The 18,550-nt window shown below is 37.3% G+C and overlaps 2 protein-coding genes across 3 annotated transcripts; both read right to left on the reverse strand.

The window, feature by feature from the left end:
* Positions 1-280: 280 nt before the first annotated feature.
* Positions 281-6,920, reverse strand: LOC112565598 (tyrosine--tRNA ligase, cytoplasmic-like). The gene is given in 13 exon segments (XM_025241144.1): positions 281-1,119; positions 1,767-1,799; positions 1,802-1,907; positions 2,227-2,312; positions 2,478-2,660; positions 3,048-3,099; positions 3,455-3,535; positions 3,933-4,052; positions 4,054-4,063; positions 4,277-4,452; positions 4,654-4,745; positions 4,748-4,799; positions 6,527-6,920. Coding segments are annotated over 13 exon segments (1,083 nt in total). The 5' UTR covers positions 6,605-6,920; the 3' UTR covers positions 281-1,105.
* A 4,199-nt stretch (positions 6,921-11,119) lies between these two features.
* On the reverse strand, positions 11,120-18,542 carry LOC112565970 (tyrosine--tRNA ligase, cytoplasmic-like). Of its 2 annotated transcripts, none has more exons than XM_025241871.1 (14): positions 18,482-18,542; positions 17,626-17,711; positions 17,254-17,400; positions 16,797-16,972; positions 16,313-16,442; positions 15,920-16,000; positions 15,614-15,665; positions 15,118-15,300; positions 14,601-14,686; positions 13,886-14,015; positions 13,400-13,491; positions 12,794-12,987; positions 12,459-12,597; positions 11,120-12,317 (listed from the first exon to the last, which is right to left on the reverse strand). In XM_025241871.1, the coding sequence occupies exons 1-14, from the start codon at positions 18,483-18,485 to the stop codon at positions 12,207-12,209; spliced, it is 1,611 nt and encodes a 536-aa protein (XP_025097656.1). In that variant the 5' UTR covers positions 18,486-18,542; the 3' UTR covers positions 11,120-12,206. The 2 variants fall into 2 exon arrangements, with proteins under 2 accessions (XP_025097656.1, XP_025097657.1); XM_025241872.1 differs by lacking the exon at positions 18,482-18,542 and adding an exon at positions 18,357-18,461.
* Between the last annotated feature and the right edge of the window lie 8 nt (positions 18,543-18,550).

Raw genomic sequence — 18,550 nt, forward strand, 5'->3', positions numbered from 1 at the left:
CTATAAAATAGTCATGACTGTACAGCAAAGGGAGAAAACATAATCCACGCCTACATCGGTATAACAGGCATGTGATGGTAGAAGTTATTTAATGATAATAATCCTTAATTTATAGAGTGCTTTATCCCACCATCAAAGGTTAGCTGAAAGTGCCTGATGAAAAAAAAACGTAAACACAGAATAATAATAACAACACATGCATGGACATATTTGTATTCTGACCCAGACAGTAGTAGTGTGAAAAAGCAAATCAGACAACAAAAAAGTCAGAATCCATTTCCACTTTGGAGGAAAAAACTTTATTTTCTTCTCAGAGTAACAATTTAATATTAAATTGTTAGTGTTGAGACTACAGTCCTGATCTCTTACTTTTCACTTGTGTCAATTGCACTTTTTTAAGAAAATAGAAATTAAACATATGTGGATTATACTACCATTGAAAACAATAGCATCTATTTAATTATTAAAATAAAGACTTAAAACTACATCTGTAACATTAAAGCTGATGGGTGTGGTAGACTGATTATCATATTTAATAATTTATAGACTAAAGGGTTATTAATTTACGAGATTAATAAAAAAGGTTAAGTGATATAGAGACATGCAAAATATTATCAAAGCAGCTACTTAATAGATTAACATCTTAATGTTAATCCTTGTAAACATTCTTATATGCTACAAACACTATTTATATAAACAGAATCGTCCTTTACTTCCCAAAGAGAAGAGCTCAATGACATGAAAAGTTGTATGATTGATGATACAGGATTAAAGCCAAAATGACAAAAAGAAACAAGTCTGGAAATACTTGAGAGATTTTTAACTAGTATTGCTTTAATGGACATGCAGTGCTTGGATTCCAGTGTTTTGTACGCATTACAGAAAAAGATAAGCACAATGTCATTCACTGCATTACTCTGACTTGAAACTCAGATTTGACCATCTTGTTAAGAATAATGTCCATTTACATGAGTGTGCTTCATGTTGGTTTTTTTTTTAATTTTTTTTATATTGTTTATTGAATGGAAAATGTCTTCTTTTCTTAAGAGAAGAGATGAGCGAAGATCAGTTGGAAATTTTGGATCCACCATGCTTTGCTGGATCCTTATGCTTTCTGGCCTTTAATGACAGACAAAATTAAATACTTAGATAAAGAACACATAATTCCAGTAATACTTTTGGCAAAGTCTGCAAATAACATCTAACATGAATTTCCTTAAAATGTTTACAAACTCCCCTCCCTACACGCACACAGACATAAACTCGTATGGGGAGATATGTAGTATGAGAAGAGAGCGGGAATGTAATATTAATTAGATGTGGTACAGGAGCACCTGAGAGTAAGCATATGCAGGCAGTTGAGTACAAAAGTCATGCAGACGTTGCATAGACAACGCAAGTTGATTATGGAAACTGAGCTATGTTGCAGATGTAGAAGTGCATCTGTGCAAAGGATTTTTGATAAAAAGTGTAAACTTGTGGAGTGCAGGAGCTATAGCAGAGTACACTGACTGTTGAGTGCAGGAGCTTTAGTGGGAGAATGCAAGTTGTTGAGCACAGGTGCTATGATGAAAAATGCCAGTTGCTGAGAACAGTGTAAGTTGTCAAATTCATCAACTATGGTAGAAAGTTGACAAGTACACAAGCTATGGTAGAGAAGGTGACTGGTACAAGAACCATGGACGAGAATATTGCTGTGTGCAGAAGCTCTTGAGGTTTGCTTTATCACCTCAACTACAAAATCAAAGCTGTGATGATTGACTCACCCTTCTTCTCCTTTGATTCTTCTGGGTAGGCCTTGCAACAAGGTCCTTCATTTCAGGTGAACTGAACTCAGCACGAATAGGTTTAAGGAGTTCATTCAGGTAACCTTCCACAGCCTTCTTGAGGTCTCCAGGGTGCACCGTCTAAGTAAAGAAGGGAGAAATTGCTGATAAGTCAATGCAAAGATATGAAAACTTTAAAAAAATGTTTACATGTACATTTTCTATTGAGGCGCAATTGGTGGATTCGTGGTTTCAGGCCTTGGAAGCTGTGTTCAACAGAACTATATTCAAGTTCTTGCTGACGAAAGGTTTCTGACCAAAAAAAAAAAACACAATGAGGATAAAAATGGCTTAACATCCATTTACTGTTTCTCTGGTTCAGACAAGAGATAATAAGGTTAGAAAAATAAAATTTTATTTCATGCGTAGTGCAAAGTGACATGTAAAAGTACTATTTTACCTGTTTTTTAAAGGCATCCTTCAATTCCTCAAAGGTTTTGAACATCATGTTGCCACCATGCTCTGGAGCCCGTTTAATTTCAAAATCTGTCATTAAATAAACACCAAAAAAATAAAATGTCATTTTTATCCTGCATATTGTATCTGGACAGATTTATGACTTGATTACTCTAGAGAGATATGCAGCCAGTCATTTTCAAGCTTCCCAAGAAGAAAAACTGGGCCTTATGAAAAAAAGTCTTAGAATCCTACCTTTTGAATTTCTGAGAGGTAAGAGCACATGTTCGCAGAAGGACAAAACGCCATTGTCATCAACATTTCCAGGCTCACAAAATGCCTGATTTATTTTTCTCTTCAGCTGCTCTTCAGAATCCAGAAGGTCAATCTTAGAGTCTTCTTCTGAAGAGCTCATTTTGCTGCCTTTCAGGCCAGGCACTAAGAACAGTCACACAAACTCATACACACTAATGGTGTTAAAGAGGACAGTAGTATTATATGGGTCCTCATTTATAGATCACTGTTGATAAACATCCCAGAATGCATTTAGTTCTACAGAAGACATCTCCCAAAATTGTGATCGGATGTCTGAAGTAGAAACAGAATTACCTTTTCATAGATACATATTTGAATAAGTAGATATTTACTTTCTATTTTTAATAATTCTACACTTACAAAATTTCAATAATTGTATACATAATAACAAATATCAGTTATTAAGATTTTGTCCTATTCCACATTCTAAAGCATAGTAAGTTCCTGAACATCATAAAAAGAAGCCCAGGATTGAGGATTCCTGTATGAATAAAAGAAAGGTGATCTCACCCATGGGGTTCATTAAATGTATCCTCTTGTCATAGCCAATCTGTGGCAGACACTGTCAAAAGGGATGAAGAGAAAGATAAATTGCAGACAAAAAACGGCAACTAAAATGTGAAGAAGCAAAAAGAAGATGAATAAAAGAACCATTTTACCACCAAATATTTCACAAAAAGAAAATTGCAACATATGAAACAATTGTCTTACACAGACTAGCATCATAAATGAAGAACAAAGAGTAAAAAACATTTGAGTTACAGATTTGTGTGAAATTATTTTCAAGGTTACTAGAATTTTCTAAATGCATAAACCTTGCCCCAGTCATCACAAGACAGGATTTTTCTGACCACTATTTTTTATTCACTCCAGCAGCTCAAAATTTGAAAAAAATTCTGATCATGGTGAATACTTACCTCTCCAGCAAAGACAAAAATCTTACGCTGGTCATTGCCTCCAAACTGAGCGTCAACTTTCAAGTACTCCTCATCTAAAGCCTGGAAATTTAAAAAGGATAAAGCACATTTTTCTTGGTTCTCTCCCTTTCCCTATATATATATATGTGTGGGTGGGAGAGGTAAGGGTGTGTGCATTTTAGTGTTAGAATGTGAATGCATGCTTGGTAGGTTTACCATATATTCGAACGCACATGCAATCACAGAACCTTGAGAACAAACAAAAACCTGGCATTGTTAAATGACTGGACACTGTCAACTGATTAATTAATTTACTGGCTAATTCTGACCACTATTGTATTAGTATGGTGTTGATATCAAGTGACCAAATGTTGCATGACAGCAGTAGTCTCACAGTGTATTAAGCTCAAATTCAGCTCAAGCATGAAAGTATCGTTAAAGATTAATATTAAGGCGTGAAAAATAAAAGTAATTCTACCTGCAGACAAGGATACAGCAAACTGCTAAGCAATGGATGATTCACTTGCTTCACAACTTCCGTACCCGCCTTCTTAGCATCATGCTCAGTCACATTAGATGCTATCTTGTACACATCCAAGCGTGTACTCCCTGAAAGGGGAAGAAAACTTGTAAAGCTGTAATATGTTCTAAACAATTATTTGCACATGAAATAAAACGAAAACAACAGTTCAAAATAATTTTATGTCTGCTACCACACATGTTCATGCATTATGTATTATGCATTATGCAGCATATATTTCAAGCATATCGGGTTAATAGTTTGAAAAAGCAGCCCTAAAGCTAGCATGACTCTTGTTATACCTGCTCAGCTGAAAGTCTGTGCCTTTGATGAACTTGAGCTTGTCTAAAGGAACACCAATGGACTTCAACATGGCCTTGATCACCGCCTCATAGTATTTTACTCTCAGGTCTAGAAGTTCCCACGAAGACTTCATGTTGTCCAGGTAGGCATGGAGGTCCGCAAACAGAATTGTCACCTGCATCAAATGTTTTAAATGTCTAAAGCAAAAGTTCACCTTTGATGTGAAATAGTCAATGCATTCTTTTCAACCATCAAGGAAAAAAAAGAAAAAAAAGGAAACAAAACTTTTTTCTGTTGGTCAAACACAGAAAAGGAGTCGTATGATTACTTATTTTCAGTTTGTTTGGTTTTTTTTTTTGTTTGTTTTTTTTGGTACCTCACACCCGGCCTTGAGGAAGTCTGCAATTTTACACATGGGAACAAAGTAGCCGATGTGAGGTTTGCCTGTGGTGGCAGTTCCCCAGTAACCTTCAGGTCACGCTTCGTCAAAATCTCTTTCAGTCTGTCTTCACCTAGAACCTCCTGGAATGAGAATGTATGAAAATTATCAGTAGCTTGAATATGTGTGTGAGAAAGGTGTGAATGTCTGCGGGTGCGTGTTGTGTTTGTGTGTGGGGATTGGGGGCATTTGTTTATGTGAGAGAGGTGTTTCTCAGAGCATGAAATCTTATCATATAGTTACTCAAAAACAAACCAAAAAAAAAAACAACAACCAATAAAATTGGGTAAACTGCAAAACACAGCAAAAGATTATCGCAATCGGATGATGATAGGGAGATACACTTTCTATGAAGTTCGATGTCTACCATTCATAATTCACCATTGGCGCGTTTTCGAGAGGGGCATTGGACGTATTTGCTCCATCGCATTAATGGTTTTTAGAACTTTTTGCGCCGTCGTATAAGCAGAAAAAAAAGGACTGATAATTTGTGCGCTTACATGTTAACCGGTCCAGAAATATTTGTACTTTCGCATAAATATATTTCAGCACTCTCCAGGGAGGGGTTTGCGAAAATATGCGACTGGAGCCGTCGTGCCCACCAAGAGATTCGGGATTTTGAAGGGCCCCTCATGGAAGGAGGGGTGAAAATACTGGCTACGGGCGGTGGCGCTCCAAACTGACCGAACGCCAAACGGGCGTGGACATTACTTGCTTACAATGATCAGGTTTCCGCTCCCATCTCCGTTCAGGGGGGAGGACGAAGTGGAAATGTTTTACAAATAGTTGGAGAAGGCAATCAGAGCGGTACCTAAGGACATCCTCGCCATAAGGGTGCAGCGCCACACACTCAGCCCGTGCATTCAGCTTTATAACTTTCCGCTGTCGACGGTTTCTAACATCCTCCAGGAAACGGACGAAAACCCAGAAAGTCTGTAAGTACTTAAGGATGAGGTCGAGCGGGCGATTCCGAACCTGAAGGGAGGTAAATCTCCGGGGGTGGACAACGTCCCAACGGAGTTGATCAAAGGGGGCGGGTAAGAGAAAGGGAAGGCGCTTACCATCCGGTGTCTCAAGATCTGGGCAACTGAGCAGTGGCCACAAGAATGGATGCAATCAGTGGTCATAGCCCTGCCTAAGAAAGGGAACACGAGGCAATGTCAGAACTACTGAACGATAAGACTGATTAGTCACCCAAGTAAGGTTAAGTGAAAGTGAAAGTAATCCAGAAACGCCAACTCAGGGCAAGGAGGAGCTGCTCCTCCTGAGGCATAAACAGATTATATCATCAACACGGTAAAAAAACATAATTTATGTTAATGTAAAGTCGCAAAAGTGACTAATAAATTACAAATTAATCATTTATTTAACGCGAAAGAGCAAAAGATTAAATTCAATGAATGCGAAAGTTCTAAGATCCTGCCTGACAAGTTTAGTGGGAACGTGCTTCCACCTGAAGGTAATTTCGCACTATGAGGGGAAAAGAAAGGAGGAAGAAATCGGAGTACCCGGAGAAAACCCCCGACGACCATCTGAGACCATTGCGAGATCTGAACCCAGGGCCTCTCGATCTTTGCAGTCGTGACAAGCGGGTGTTTGAACCACCGACGCCCCCACAACAACTTGTTGTTTTCCTTCTATACTTTTATACAATAGTTTTATAATCTCATCTGTGAAGACAAATAACCTGATAATTGATTATTTCCGAATGTTATCTCATAGAATCTGACACAAACTTTTTGCTCAGACAGCTATGGATCTGGGCATTGCTCTGTGTCTGATATATCCATATCCATCATTACACTCATACCTGCAAATTCCTCGTGATTAGCTTCAGTTTTTCTTCTTGTCCTGCGGTCAGCTTTGGTGTTTCTTTGCTGTTAGACATTTTTGTCACCACCTGAACTGTGTACAAACCTCTGGAACTATACGAGCGAGACTAGCCAGGAAGATATCTGTATATATATATGATAAGGTCTGCTCGCGCTAATGGTCGTCTATTCACTCGTTCACAATAAGCGACTCTGTATGTACACGAGCGCTTATAAAGTGGCTGACAAAAACGTTTGTGTATTTACATGTAAAGTGCTTTTGCTTCCTTCTGAAAAACTCAACTGACGCAATCGTCGCGATTTTTCCCAGAAATCAGCTCTGAGTGTTTCATGGCCAATAGCTAAATCAGCTCGGAGTGTCTTGCCCGCCCTTAATGTTCTGCACTGCATTCTTCTATAACAAAGAAAAAAATTGGACCATGTTAGCTCGACTTACACAGTAAGGGGAAGGAGTGGAGGAACAGTCGAGGAACAAATGTGACGGTGGGTATAGTTAGGTCATCACGCTCAGGGATTTTCATCTAAATCCTTGCACTTTAGCTCCTGTATAACTGCTAGAACCTAGAATGCTGTCTCCAAACAGGAGCTGGGTCATAAGTTCACAGTGGTAAGCGAGATATGAACAACAATTTCTTTCATGTAGTTACTCTTAAGTCCAGAGTAATCAAGTTACCTTTTAATTTAAATTTTACTCCGATGGTTAGAAACCTTTGTGTCTTAGACCGTGCAGGGAGTGTCGGTGAGTTGCGGCGATCAGCAGGTTGACATATACTCAGTATTCAGGGTTGAGATATCTCATTTCCTGAAAGACGTATTTGTCTTGGGTTGGAGGATATGTCTCGCTCGTTGTGATAAAGTTTTAGCTGCTGATCCGGCGGAAACCACCAACAGCATACAGACAGGTCAGACCCATTCCACATGCCGAATGTGAAGTGTGTGAATTTGAAGGGGAACAAAATATTAATCAAATCAAATCAACTTTATTGTCTGTCAGAGGAAGTCGAAGACAAGAAATTTGTCTTTTGCTCTAACCAAATAACACACATAATTTGAGCATATATATATAACATAATGGGCAGACATACATACCCATGCAAGACATTCAACATACATGCACACCTGCACCTCATGTTAATATCTCATGATCCCTGGTTCGAACATAAGCCATTAAACATGTTCAGGGTGGCAGAACGTGTTATTGCAACCTATCATCATCTGGTCGATGATCACATCAGAATCTCTGAGGTCTTGTGTCGGAGGAAATGAAAACAGTACAGTGCACCTTGTATGTCATTTAGTACAAGTAGTAGCAGTACCACTGTACCAGAGCGTGCGATGATACTTCTCGAGAGTGCAGACAACAACAACATGAACAGCATTGCACGTGAACAAATAAACTTATGAACACAAACGAATTTTTACAAAAGCTTTTTTATTAATCCTGTGGAAATCGATGAAAGGATAATGTTAAACATTTGTAGGCTTAATTAAACTGTATATTTACGGTAAGAGCCGACGTGGACATCAAAGCTTAGAGTGCAGGTGACATATGTATTCATACTTCTCCAAAATCATCCACATAGACTGCAGGCAGCCGACGAAAAGCATGTATGTCTGTCCCGTCAGGTACTCGTGTCCTGACTATCCCATAATGGACGTTCCTTTCTTGTCCTCAAAATGTACTTTATTATTATTTTCTTAATATTCATTTATGTTGCTATGAAAAAATGTTGATGTCATATATATCCACAGATGAACTTAATTAACATATGGCTGTCTTTCACCACTTTCCATGTACAATCTTGACGTCATGATGACCTCTTCATGCGCAAGACGATTTTGTAGGCATGGACCTTAAGAACACCATGGGTGTTTTCACATAGTATCTAGTCATATTGTGACATAGTATCTAGTGGTGAGATTAAGAATTTGCAAGCCCCGACAGACCTTTAAATCACTTTGCTGGTTTCTGTTAGGACGCGGTTTGTGGTTCGATACCTGCACTGCGACAGCTTTTATAGTTATTTTTCGCGTGCTATCCAGCACGTACACTGCATGAGGTCTCAGAATGGTAAATTGCCCAACAAACTAATGCACTTTCAATGCTGTGGCACAACACAGCGCAGGTAAAAAAAAAAAAGTTTTTGAAAACTCATCGTTACATGTCTGAAGAAAGCAAATAATGCTTTGATTTTTTTAAGCCTGCAGGAGCGCTGATCGTGCGCTAGTTTACCAGAAAATGTCGTTACTGACCTATCTCGTTTTGTGACTGGGGTATTCTTAAAATGTTCTACTTTCTTTTCAACAAAGCTATTACAGTCGATAGATTTTTGAATCTTACTTTCGGTCACGTCGACAGAAAGGTGATTTGATTAAATGAATGTAAATAAATAGTCATTTTGGTTGAGGTTAATGGAAAAATACTGCAGTGTATTTGAGGAAGAGAAAGATCGAAGATGGGGTATTCGGAAATAATCGCCAGTCGACAGCTGGCCCTGTATGCAGGTGTTACCCACGGTACCCACCCAAACACGGCGCGTGCAGAGTTCAGACAAAACTTGACGCTTAACCGCTGAGCCACCGGGCTCTCCTGATAACGTGCCTGACGATTAAACACGTTTCTGAGAAAGCACCAGTGCTGTAACTATAATTAAAGCATGTAAACTTGGAGTCACGTTGAACTATTGAACTTGAACTCTTATATCTCACAGTGTTGTGGTTACCCTGTGTCACTTTCCGAGGAAACGGCATTGAGTATGACTAGGTCTCCAGCTCAAGGTTTGTCAATAATCAGCCAGGCTGTCTACATAAAGCAAAGTGATATCTACTGTTGCACACAACGCCCAACATTTTGAATTCAACTATTATGTGGGTTGTTAAATAGAATAATGGTGAATCGTGAAGTTTTTCTTACAGATCACGTGTTGTGTTCACCACGGACGTGCGACTGTCTCAGAAAAAGGTCAAAAGTCGTTCCTGTATCAAGGTGATACAAGGGTTAGGGACATGTAGAATGGATTAGCCGACAACGGGTGGGGTAATACCCGTAGTTGTAAAAAGGATTGAGACAAGAGAATATAACTAGACTGGAACAAGAATTTAAAATGACATACAAACTGAAAGAGCATGGCATTAGTTCACAACACTAACAAAATTAGAGAAGATGCAGTCACCTGGTTAAGTGATGTGTTCAGTTAATAACATTACTATTCTCCGTGTTTTCCTTTAAACTAAGTGTCGAAGTTTTCCTTGGCATGTTGAGTAGCTTTATCATTAGTCTAAGAGCAAGTAACAGCAAGTAAGTACAAATATATAGAAACGTGACCTCATGTCTACCCTTGTTTATCACTTCAAGTACACGTTCATGAATGAAAAGAACAGCGACTGAACACCAGGAAATCTATATTTCCTCTTCTAACATGGGTTGTCATGCTTGCGCACTTACTAGAGTTTTTTCCCCACATTCTTTAACATAATAGACCAGAGTAACTTTATAAAATTAAAGTATTCCTCAAAATCTATAAAAGGAAAATAGGCTCACAACTAAAGCTTAATTGTTTCTCTAAAAAAAAAAAAAATCTGAAAGCGTGAACTGATGATTGGTAGCGGGCTATTCCTTTTTTCAAAGGTAGCCTTTTGTTCTCCTGTAGTGAAACTTGCCAGTAAACTTTCTTAGAAACCGCCGGCGTTGTAACTACATAGACATTTTCTGAAAGGTGTGTAAATGTCCTTTCAAATGAAAATCGTTGGAGACCCTGTACCACTTTCCGAGGAAAGAGCCATATGATTATTAGATATGACTAATCTCAATGTTTCCTAAACAAAATCAGCGAGACCTGCGGAAGGTAATGGATTTCTACTTGAGCACACAACGCCCAACACGTTTGAATTGCACTATTATGTATGTATTCTGCACAAGTTCACATCCCCCTGCCTGCTGGTACATTTACTTCCTTTGACGACGAGAAGAAAACACTATGCACTTTTAAATGTTCACTTAGCTCACAGGGACAGAATTTGTCCGTTGCTTCAAAGCAAGCAAAACGTTACAAAGAGGAATCACAAACTACATGAAATCCTAAATGTTCTACAAGCATTTGCAAAATAGCAACAAAGCCCAAGATTCAATTGATAAAAGAAAATGTGGCATAACATTCTCAAGTGGAGCACAGTGTAATCCAGAAATAAATGTAGATGCGTATCGATCAAAGCACAGTGATCACATAGTGCGACTGTTATTTGACACCTAAACAGTCATATCATGGGTGATCGTCATCAGAAGAATGGAAATGTCCATGGCATATGGTACATATGCTGTGACCATGACAAACAGCACATTTGTACGATGAATCGTTCTGCCTGTGGTGTCCATTGACGAAAAATGAATTCATTTAGTCTGAAATCCAAACAGTGATCATCTAGTAGTTCAAGATGTAGGTGGAAGCAGTGCATAAAATATGCCAATGATCAATCAAGTTTGGGCAACTGTCCAGTAGTCAACACAAATCTTCCCCAGACCGTAAATAACTGGAAAATCATGCATTCCATTTGAACTGCAAAAACAAAAACTGTCAAGTTTTTACTGGTTTTATTCTTCACTTGTAAGAATGAAGTGGAAATGGAATTACGAATTCACATTTTGTCCTCTGCCATAATTTATGCCTCACAAGAATACAGCTGATAAAAATCAAAAACCTAGATTGAGTTCAGTTTTTTTTCCTTTATAATTCCACCTTCATTCAAAACATTGTTCATGGAAAACCTTGTTCTTGACAGCAAAAAAACATGCCTATGGCTGTAAAGAAATTTCTTTCTTTATCTATCTTCACCAAGAGATCCTTGAGGGAAAATGTGAATTACAAAGATAAATTAGTTTTGTCAACACAAATTCTTGTTCGAACACTTATCATTTTTTTGCTCTCTTGAATTCGAGATGATTTGCTGACATCAACAACAGTACTGCCTAAACAGACAAAATGCTAATCAGTCAAGCTTAATCATACAGAAGTTAATAAAAAAGCCAAGTTGTCCATTGATCATCACTTTACATAAAAAAAAAAAAAACCTGGCTGAGTCGCTTTTGTTGCTCAGCTACTGTTTGCTGCATTGTGAATGCTTAAGCTTTTTTGTGTCCATTAAGCCTTAAACCCCTTACAATTGGTTCTAGTTCCAATTAGATAAAGTACCTTTGTCCCAAAGCTTAGATATCACATTGTGCATATAACAGGGTACAAACAAAAAAGCTAATGACAATAAGCATTTAAATTATGTCTAACAAGCAATTACAGCAAAGGAAGAAAGATCAAAATGTCCAGACACCATCATCAAGAGGTAGAAAGACTAGCCTGCAACAGTCTTATCCATACTGTGACCTTTCAGAACTTTAATTTTTACATTCCAGAATTTGTGCACATCTTTTTACCTAACTGCAAAGCATATTTTTCAACAGATACCTAATTTGACAAAAAAGGATGATGATAAACTTCATCAATGTTCCTAACTAATGAGACAGACATACAATTTTTTTCTCAGATCTGAAAGAGTGGACTCATTATTTCCTATTTTATAGAATGGCTTTCATCATAGTCACTGAGTTTTCAACCAGAACAAATCAACTGTGGAAAGTGTGTCGCTCCGAGGATTCACAAGTAAAAGAGATCACTTGATAGGTACTGAACTAAGACTGGAGCATGTTACTGCCCCCAGCTTTGTCATGAGGACGTTTCCTTGCCATTCTGCCACACGCTTTTCTGATGTTCTAAATTCAGCCTGAAAAGCAACAAGGAAAACATGTCAGTTATCAATCAAATAATATACCTAAATCTGTTTAATATGCTTTATGCATATTAGTTAATCCTTTAGGAAGACTGATACTATTTGTTCATAAAGAAGAAGAAAAAGATCACACACCTGAAGTTTCTCCCAAATTTTCTTCTTAGGGTTAAGCTGCTCTTCAGGTGTGCCATCTGAATAGCCTTCAACAAAAACTCGCTCACCCACGGCACTACCTTCTGGTGGGTTGAGAGGCTCCACAGTCCTGGGCGCCTCTCTAAGATAATACAACATACAACAGTAAATACATCCAAACAAATAAGATGAAAGAATGAATCACTGCCTACAAGAAAATACAGTCACTTCATCAACAGTCATGAATCTGTATTGAAAGATTACTTCATTAGATTAGCATGTATTCCACTTCAAAGCTTTAATGATAGTGACACCAAAACAAATACAAATTGATTCACCTTGAAGCACATAGCAGCATAGCTCTTGATTCAACGCCTTTCATCTTTGCAGGTTTCAAGTTACAGAGAAACACTCCAAGCCGGCCCTGTAGTGCCTCCATTGGCACCAATCCTGCCAACCCACTGACTACTGTGCGTGGACTTTCCTCCCCCAAATCTACTGTTTCCACATATAGATTATCTGCGTCTGGGTGCTGTAAAAGTAAAACAACATGACAAGTATCCTAGAAAAATACAGTGTAAAAGCTTCACATAGAGTCAGGACATTTGTGACCACGTGTTCACAGGCATAAAAGGGCTGGAGCAATAAAATAGGTACACAATTTTAAACATATTCTACAATATACACCTAATCGAAGCAAAACTTCATTTCTATTTTGCACATATCATTATATTTTTATTATAAGGTGTGCAAACATAGCCAGTTTTGATTACAAAAAAAAAAAAAAAAAAAAACAACAAAAAAAAAAAACTCTTGCCACACGAAATGACTAAAGAAAGTTAAGATATTAATATTACTGATTACCACATCTTTAAAAATAAACAAATATCACCTCTATCTCTACTAAATAATCCAGACATGCAGACTAATAGCCAGTAGCATACCTTCTTCACCTCCACAATCCGCCCAACTCGCATATCCAGTTTGACAGGACTGACTCCATCTGCAGTCACTGTGTCAGCATTCACTGCACCACCTGCACGAACAAGATAAACTTGACTAATCACAACAGATCTTTCTAACTGCAAGTACCTGACCTATTAAGCAGGTTATTTAACTTGATCCTGGTATACTGAAATGATTATTTCAGCAGGGTCTGAGCATTTTTTAATGACCAATGGCCCTTTTAAAAAAAAATTCTGCTTGAAACTATTTACTTTTTGTGGAAAGAAGTTGCACTAAAGAGGAGAAAACAAATTCTCTCCAAAGCTATGTCATTTGAATTTTATTTGTTATATGATGTCATGACTGAATTAACAAAATCACTTCTTGTACAGGAAGCATGGTCCACTGTTACATATGCCCATTATCAGTGCACACTTCCTGGACACTGCACACTGTATTTAAGGGGAATACAAATAATGGCATACTCTTTTTCTGTGGATAGGCCTTTGCAACAAGCTGTTTCATCTCAGGTGTCTCCAATTCATCTCGGATTGGTTTAAGCAGTTCATTGAGATAACCTTCCACAGCATTCTTCAGGTCTCCAGGATGTAATTCCTGTACAAATCACCAAATGAGATGCTGACAGCATGTTTCTTTAGGCTTGTCCTAAAAAGGACAACTACCTTAAGGTAACTGAAAATATAAATATCCCCCTAACAGTATTAACTTTCACTTACGACCATCTGCCATACTTCTGTTAAAAGATTTGGAGGTATATGGCTTGCAGGAAATGTCAGCCTCAACAAGTAAAGGTAAGAAATAGTACAAGTGTTTCACTATTTTGTTACATCGATGCCATATGTGTCAATCTACAGAATAAGGTGGACTCAAATGAAGAATTAGACTGAAAGCTGACAATAAAGTCAAAGCTGGAAAAATGCAGAAGAAACAAACCAGGGTGATGCCAAGTACCCTAGCTAGTATATGCCAGTCTAAGAAAGCTGTCACACACTGTGCATGACAATCAGCTCATTAGAGTTTCCCTTCATCTTTTAGCAAGAAACACATTGTTGTCATTCCAATAACAAAAGATCTTAATTGTACTTATTAAAAGAATATTCAAATATAAAATGTTAATGAAAGTGACTGAAAAATTTACCTCTGCTTAAATAACTAGTTAGGCACTAAAACAAACTATACCTGCTTTGCAAAGGAAGCCTCCAGATCTTCATACACACTGAATGCAATATTTCCTCCAAAATCTTGGGCTCGACAAATCTCAAAAGCTAAACAAAGATGAGTTCACAAAAACATATAAGTAAAATGAAAGGAGTCTTGTAAATGAAATCTGTGCATGCTGATAGCAGGATGATATGCAGGCAATATGGGCTTTTTTGGTCACTGGGTCTGGTGCATTGTTGTCTGTTTACCAGCGCACATCAGTCGATTGTGCTTCATTGAAAATCTTTTGCAGAAGTCATATGATTATATGTAAAAAAATAGATTCTTGCGACCGTGCTCTAATGAGATGTTTGGAGAAGTTGAATGATTTGTGAAATGAACAGATTGATTTTCCTTTAAGACCCCTCTTAGCTACAACTTGATTGTGGTTGATATAGTGAGTCTAATAATGAGGGTTTACTGTACTGTTGCTGTTAACTGCACTCTGAATGCTATGAAAGGGCCTACTGTCTATTGTTGTTTAAAGAATTTTTACCTTTCGATCCTCTCAATGGAAAAAGTACATGTTTGCAGAAGGACAGAATGCCATTTTCTTCAATATTTCCAGGCTCACAAAAAGCCTTTTTCAGTTTTTTCTTCACTTGTGCTGGAGAATCTAGCAGATCAATCTTGGAGTCCTCTTCTGATGAACTCATTTTACTACCTGTCAGGCCAGGAACTACAAACAAAAGGAAATTTAAAAGTTATCAAAGACAACAAGCTCTCTACAAATTCAGCATTCTCATTCACATTCTTTAAAGATATTTTTCTGTAAAAGAAGTTAATTAAGAATGATGATACAGTTGTGAAATTGACCATCTAAGGTTACAAATATTCCATAGTTTACAGTTCAAATGTATGATGAAGGTTTTAAATAGTACTTAAGCCAGCTAAAATAAAACTGAACTTTTTTTAAAAAATAAGTTCAGGTAATCATAAAACACAACAGCTGAAAGTGAACAAAACAGACACACATAAAAAAATCAACTCACCCATGGGGTTCATTAAATGTATCCTCTTTTTGTATCCTAAATGTGGTAAGTACTGAATAATCATGGAGATGAAAAGAAAAACAGCAATTAGAAGACAATATACACACAGGATGTTAATACAGCAAAGTGGCCCATGATCATAATCATTATTTTTAAAATAACTCATTAGGACAAGAGAGCAATGTTATTCATTGTTTGTGATTATTTCTTCTGATCAGTTTCCAAAAAGTGTATTAAAAAGAAAACTCACTAAATGTCATGTAAACAACAGTTTAAACACAAAAAAAACATGAAGAAAACACCCACCTTTTCAGCAAATGTGAAAATCTTACGCTGGTCTACCCCTCCAAACTGAGCATCTACTTTCAAGTATTCTTCATCCAAAGCCTGAAATAAACCAATGCTCTCTTCCTTGAGTGTTAATTATGCGTGAGAATGAAAGTGTTTAGCTGGTTATGTCAATGGGTATTATATGTATGAACTTATTTTTTAAGAATATATTTATCAATTGGTGTTACATTCATAATATATCTGTGCCTGTCAATTTCCATTATAAATGTCTGTCACCGTTTCAATAAAATGTCATTTAAATAGGCATTTGATTACATATTTGGAATTCATTTTTTTCATTTTACTATAAAAGAGATCAAGTGAGTGGGTGGGGAAAAATATATCTAGCCACAACTTAAAGACTGTCACCTGAAGACCTGGATATAGGAGCCCACTGAGCAAAGCGTTGGTCACCTGCTTCACAACCTCAGCACCTGCCTTCTTGGCATCATGTTCTGTCACAATGGATGACAATCTGTACACATCCAGTGTGTATTCCCTGAAGCACACAGATAAAATTACATGCAGATAGGATAAATTATAAAATATAGCCACTTATGTCCCTTCCCTTCAGCCCTCAACTCTACCACTGAAAATTTCTGAACGTATGTGAGAGAAAACTTGCACCCATAAATACCTAAACCCTTTCTGGAACGTCTAACAACTAAGCTGAACATTTCAATGATACTTCATAAACTGCACACTCATGAAATATCTTGTAGGAATTAAGCATTAACGGGTGCTCTTTTATTCATGAAAATGGTCAAGAAAGTTAAACAAGATTATTTCCTCTCTTTCATTAAATTTTAACAATTAGTCTTTCAATTAATAAGCCAACAACGTTGATATTCACCTGCTTAACTGGTAGTCTGTGCCTTTTACAAATGTTAATTTTTCAAGTGGAACATCAATGGATCGCAGCATGGCTTTGATTACTGCCTCATAGTATTTTACTCTCAGCTCCAGAAGCTCCCATGGAGCCTTCATGTTGTCTAGGTAGGCATGAAGGTCAGCAAACAGAATTGTTACCTGCAAGAAATATCTCAGTTTGGTGACTGGGTTACAAAATGTAGCAAAGCAGAAATGCTCTTTTCAAATAAGAATGCCAGTATTTATTAAGTGCCTACTCCAAGTACCAGGTGCACACATTAAGTCATATGCACCATTCAAAAAACATGAACATTCTACCTTCTAAAGCATTACATACTCATCCATAGAATGAACATAAAATGAGAGGGTCACTTCACCCCATCAGGAAAAAAAATGACCATCATAGGCTAAGCATACTTTATACTACTATTTAAGCACACCTCACATCCTGCCTTGAGAAAGTCTGCAATCTTAGACATGGGAACAAAGTAGGCAATGTGAGGTTTTCCTGTTGTTGCAGTTCCCCAGTACACCTTCAGGTCACGCTCCTTCAAAGTCTCCACTAGTTTGTCCTCACCCAGAACCTCCTGAAGGTCAATAATAAATAATAATTTAAAAACGCAATAGTAACACGCACATTATAAAAGATCTACATATTTAAATATTAGGTCATCCCCTATATTGCTGACCCTCATAACCCTTATCATTTGGCTCAGGTATGGTGTTCTTTGAAATTATAAGAACAAATTTTTATTTATTTATATAATATTTTTTCTTCAGCTAATATAAAGGAAATCTAATGGTATGCTCACCTGGAGGTTCCTTTTGATAAAGGTCAATTTTTCATCCATCGATAAGCCTGAAGCTCCATTTTCGCCAGCCATTGTCTTGCATTCACCTATAAATCATAACATTTGCATAGCAGGTGATTTAGATGGGGAAAAATATACACCTATTTTCTTATAACTGCTTAAAATTTTAACTGTAAAACAGCAAGTATGCATGTTCACTCAAGTGTGAGAATGGGAGAGACAGTGCCAGACCTAAGCATTTGTTTTCGATCAAGCAATGCATGCTGAAATCGCCTGAAATTTTGTGCTAAATATGGTGAGATCTGTATGCAACCGGAAAATATGTTGCACAACAAAACACATTTACAACTCACTCCTTGATCACCACACAAATCACACTTCACAGTTGCTATTATTTATTTTGTTTATCACGTGTCGCTGACAACAAATGTGTACTAATTCTGAAAATGGGTGAACAAATGGGATCATATCATTTTTCATATTATTGGTTTCGTGACTGATACCAATACCTCGATCACTACATACGTTCTTAGAAAATTTCGTTGAGATCGCTACTAGTTAAAAATGGCCTAAAGAAGAAGATAGGTATGATGTTTTAAGACAGTTACGCCAAAAACAGACACATATTAACCGTTCTGAGACATGTTTAAACAAACAAAAATTGTCAAAACTATTCTATCAGATTCTTTGATGACTAAACGAAAGTTAACAATTTTGTTACACTACTTTACCAGCTAACAAATCCTATTAAGCTACCGTCCTTTTATTGATTGCCTTCTTAGAAAATTCATGTAACAAAGGTCTAATTTTTGTGAAAACGATGTCTCATATTCATGAAATCAACAATACTGCTTACCCATATAGCAGACCACGTTTCATCATCTGCGATGACAACTTCAGATAGTCGCGAAAAAGAGGAATAACA

Source organism: Pomacea canaliculata, linkage group LG6, assembly GCF_003073045.1.
Source record: "Pomacea canaliculata isolate SZHN2017 linkage group LG6, ASM307304v1, whole genome shotgun sequence".
Classification (NCBI taxonomy): Eukaryota; Metazoa; Mollusca; class Gastropoda; order Architaenioglossa; family Ampullariidae; genus Pomacea; species Pomacea canaliculata.

Excerpts from the sequence above, each read along its gene's own strand:
- LOC112565970 (XM_025241871.1), bottom strand. Across the intron at positions 17,401-17,625 it reads TTATCAAAAGGAACCTCCAG|GAGGTTCTGGGTGAGGACAA; the intron begins GTGAGCATACCA and ends ATTGACCTTCAG. Across the intron at positions 12,988-13,399 it reads GGATTGTGGAGGTGAAGAAG|CACCCAGACGCAGATAATCT; the intron begins GTATGCTACTGG and ends TTACTTTTACAG.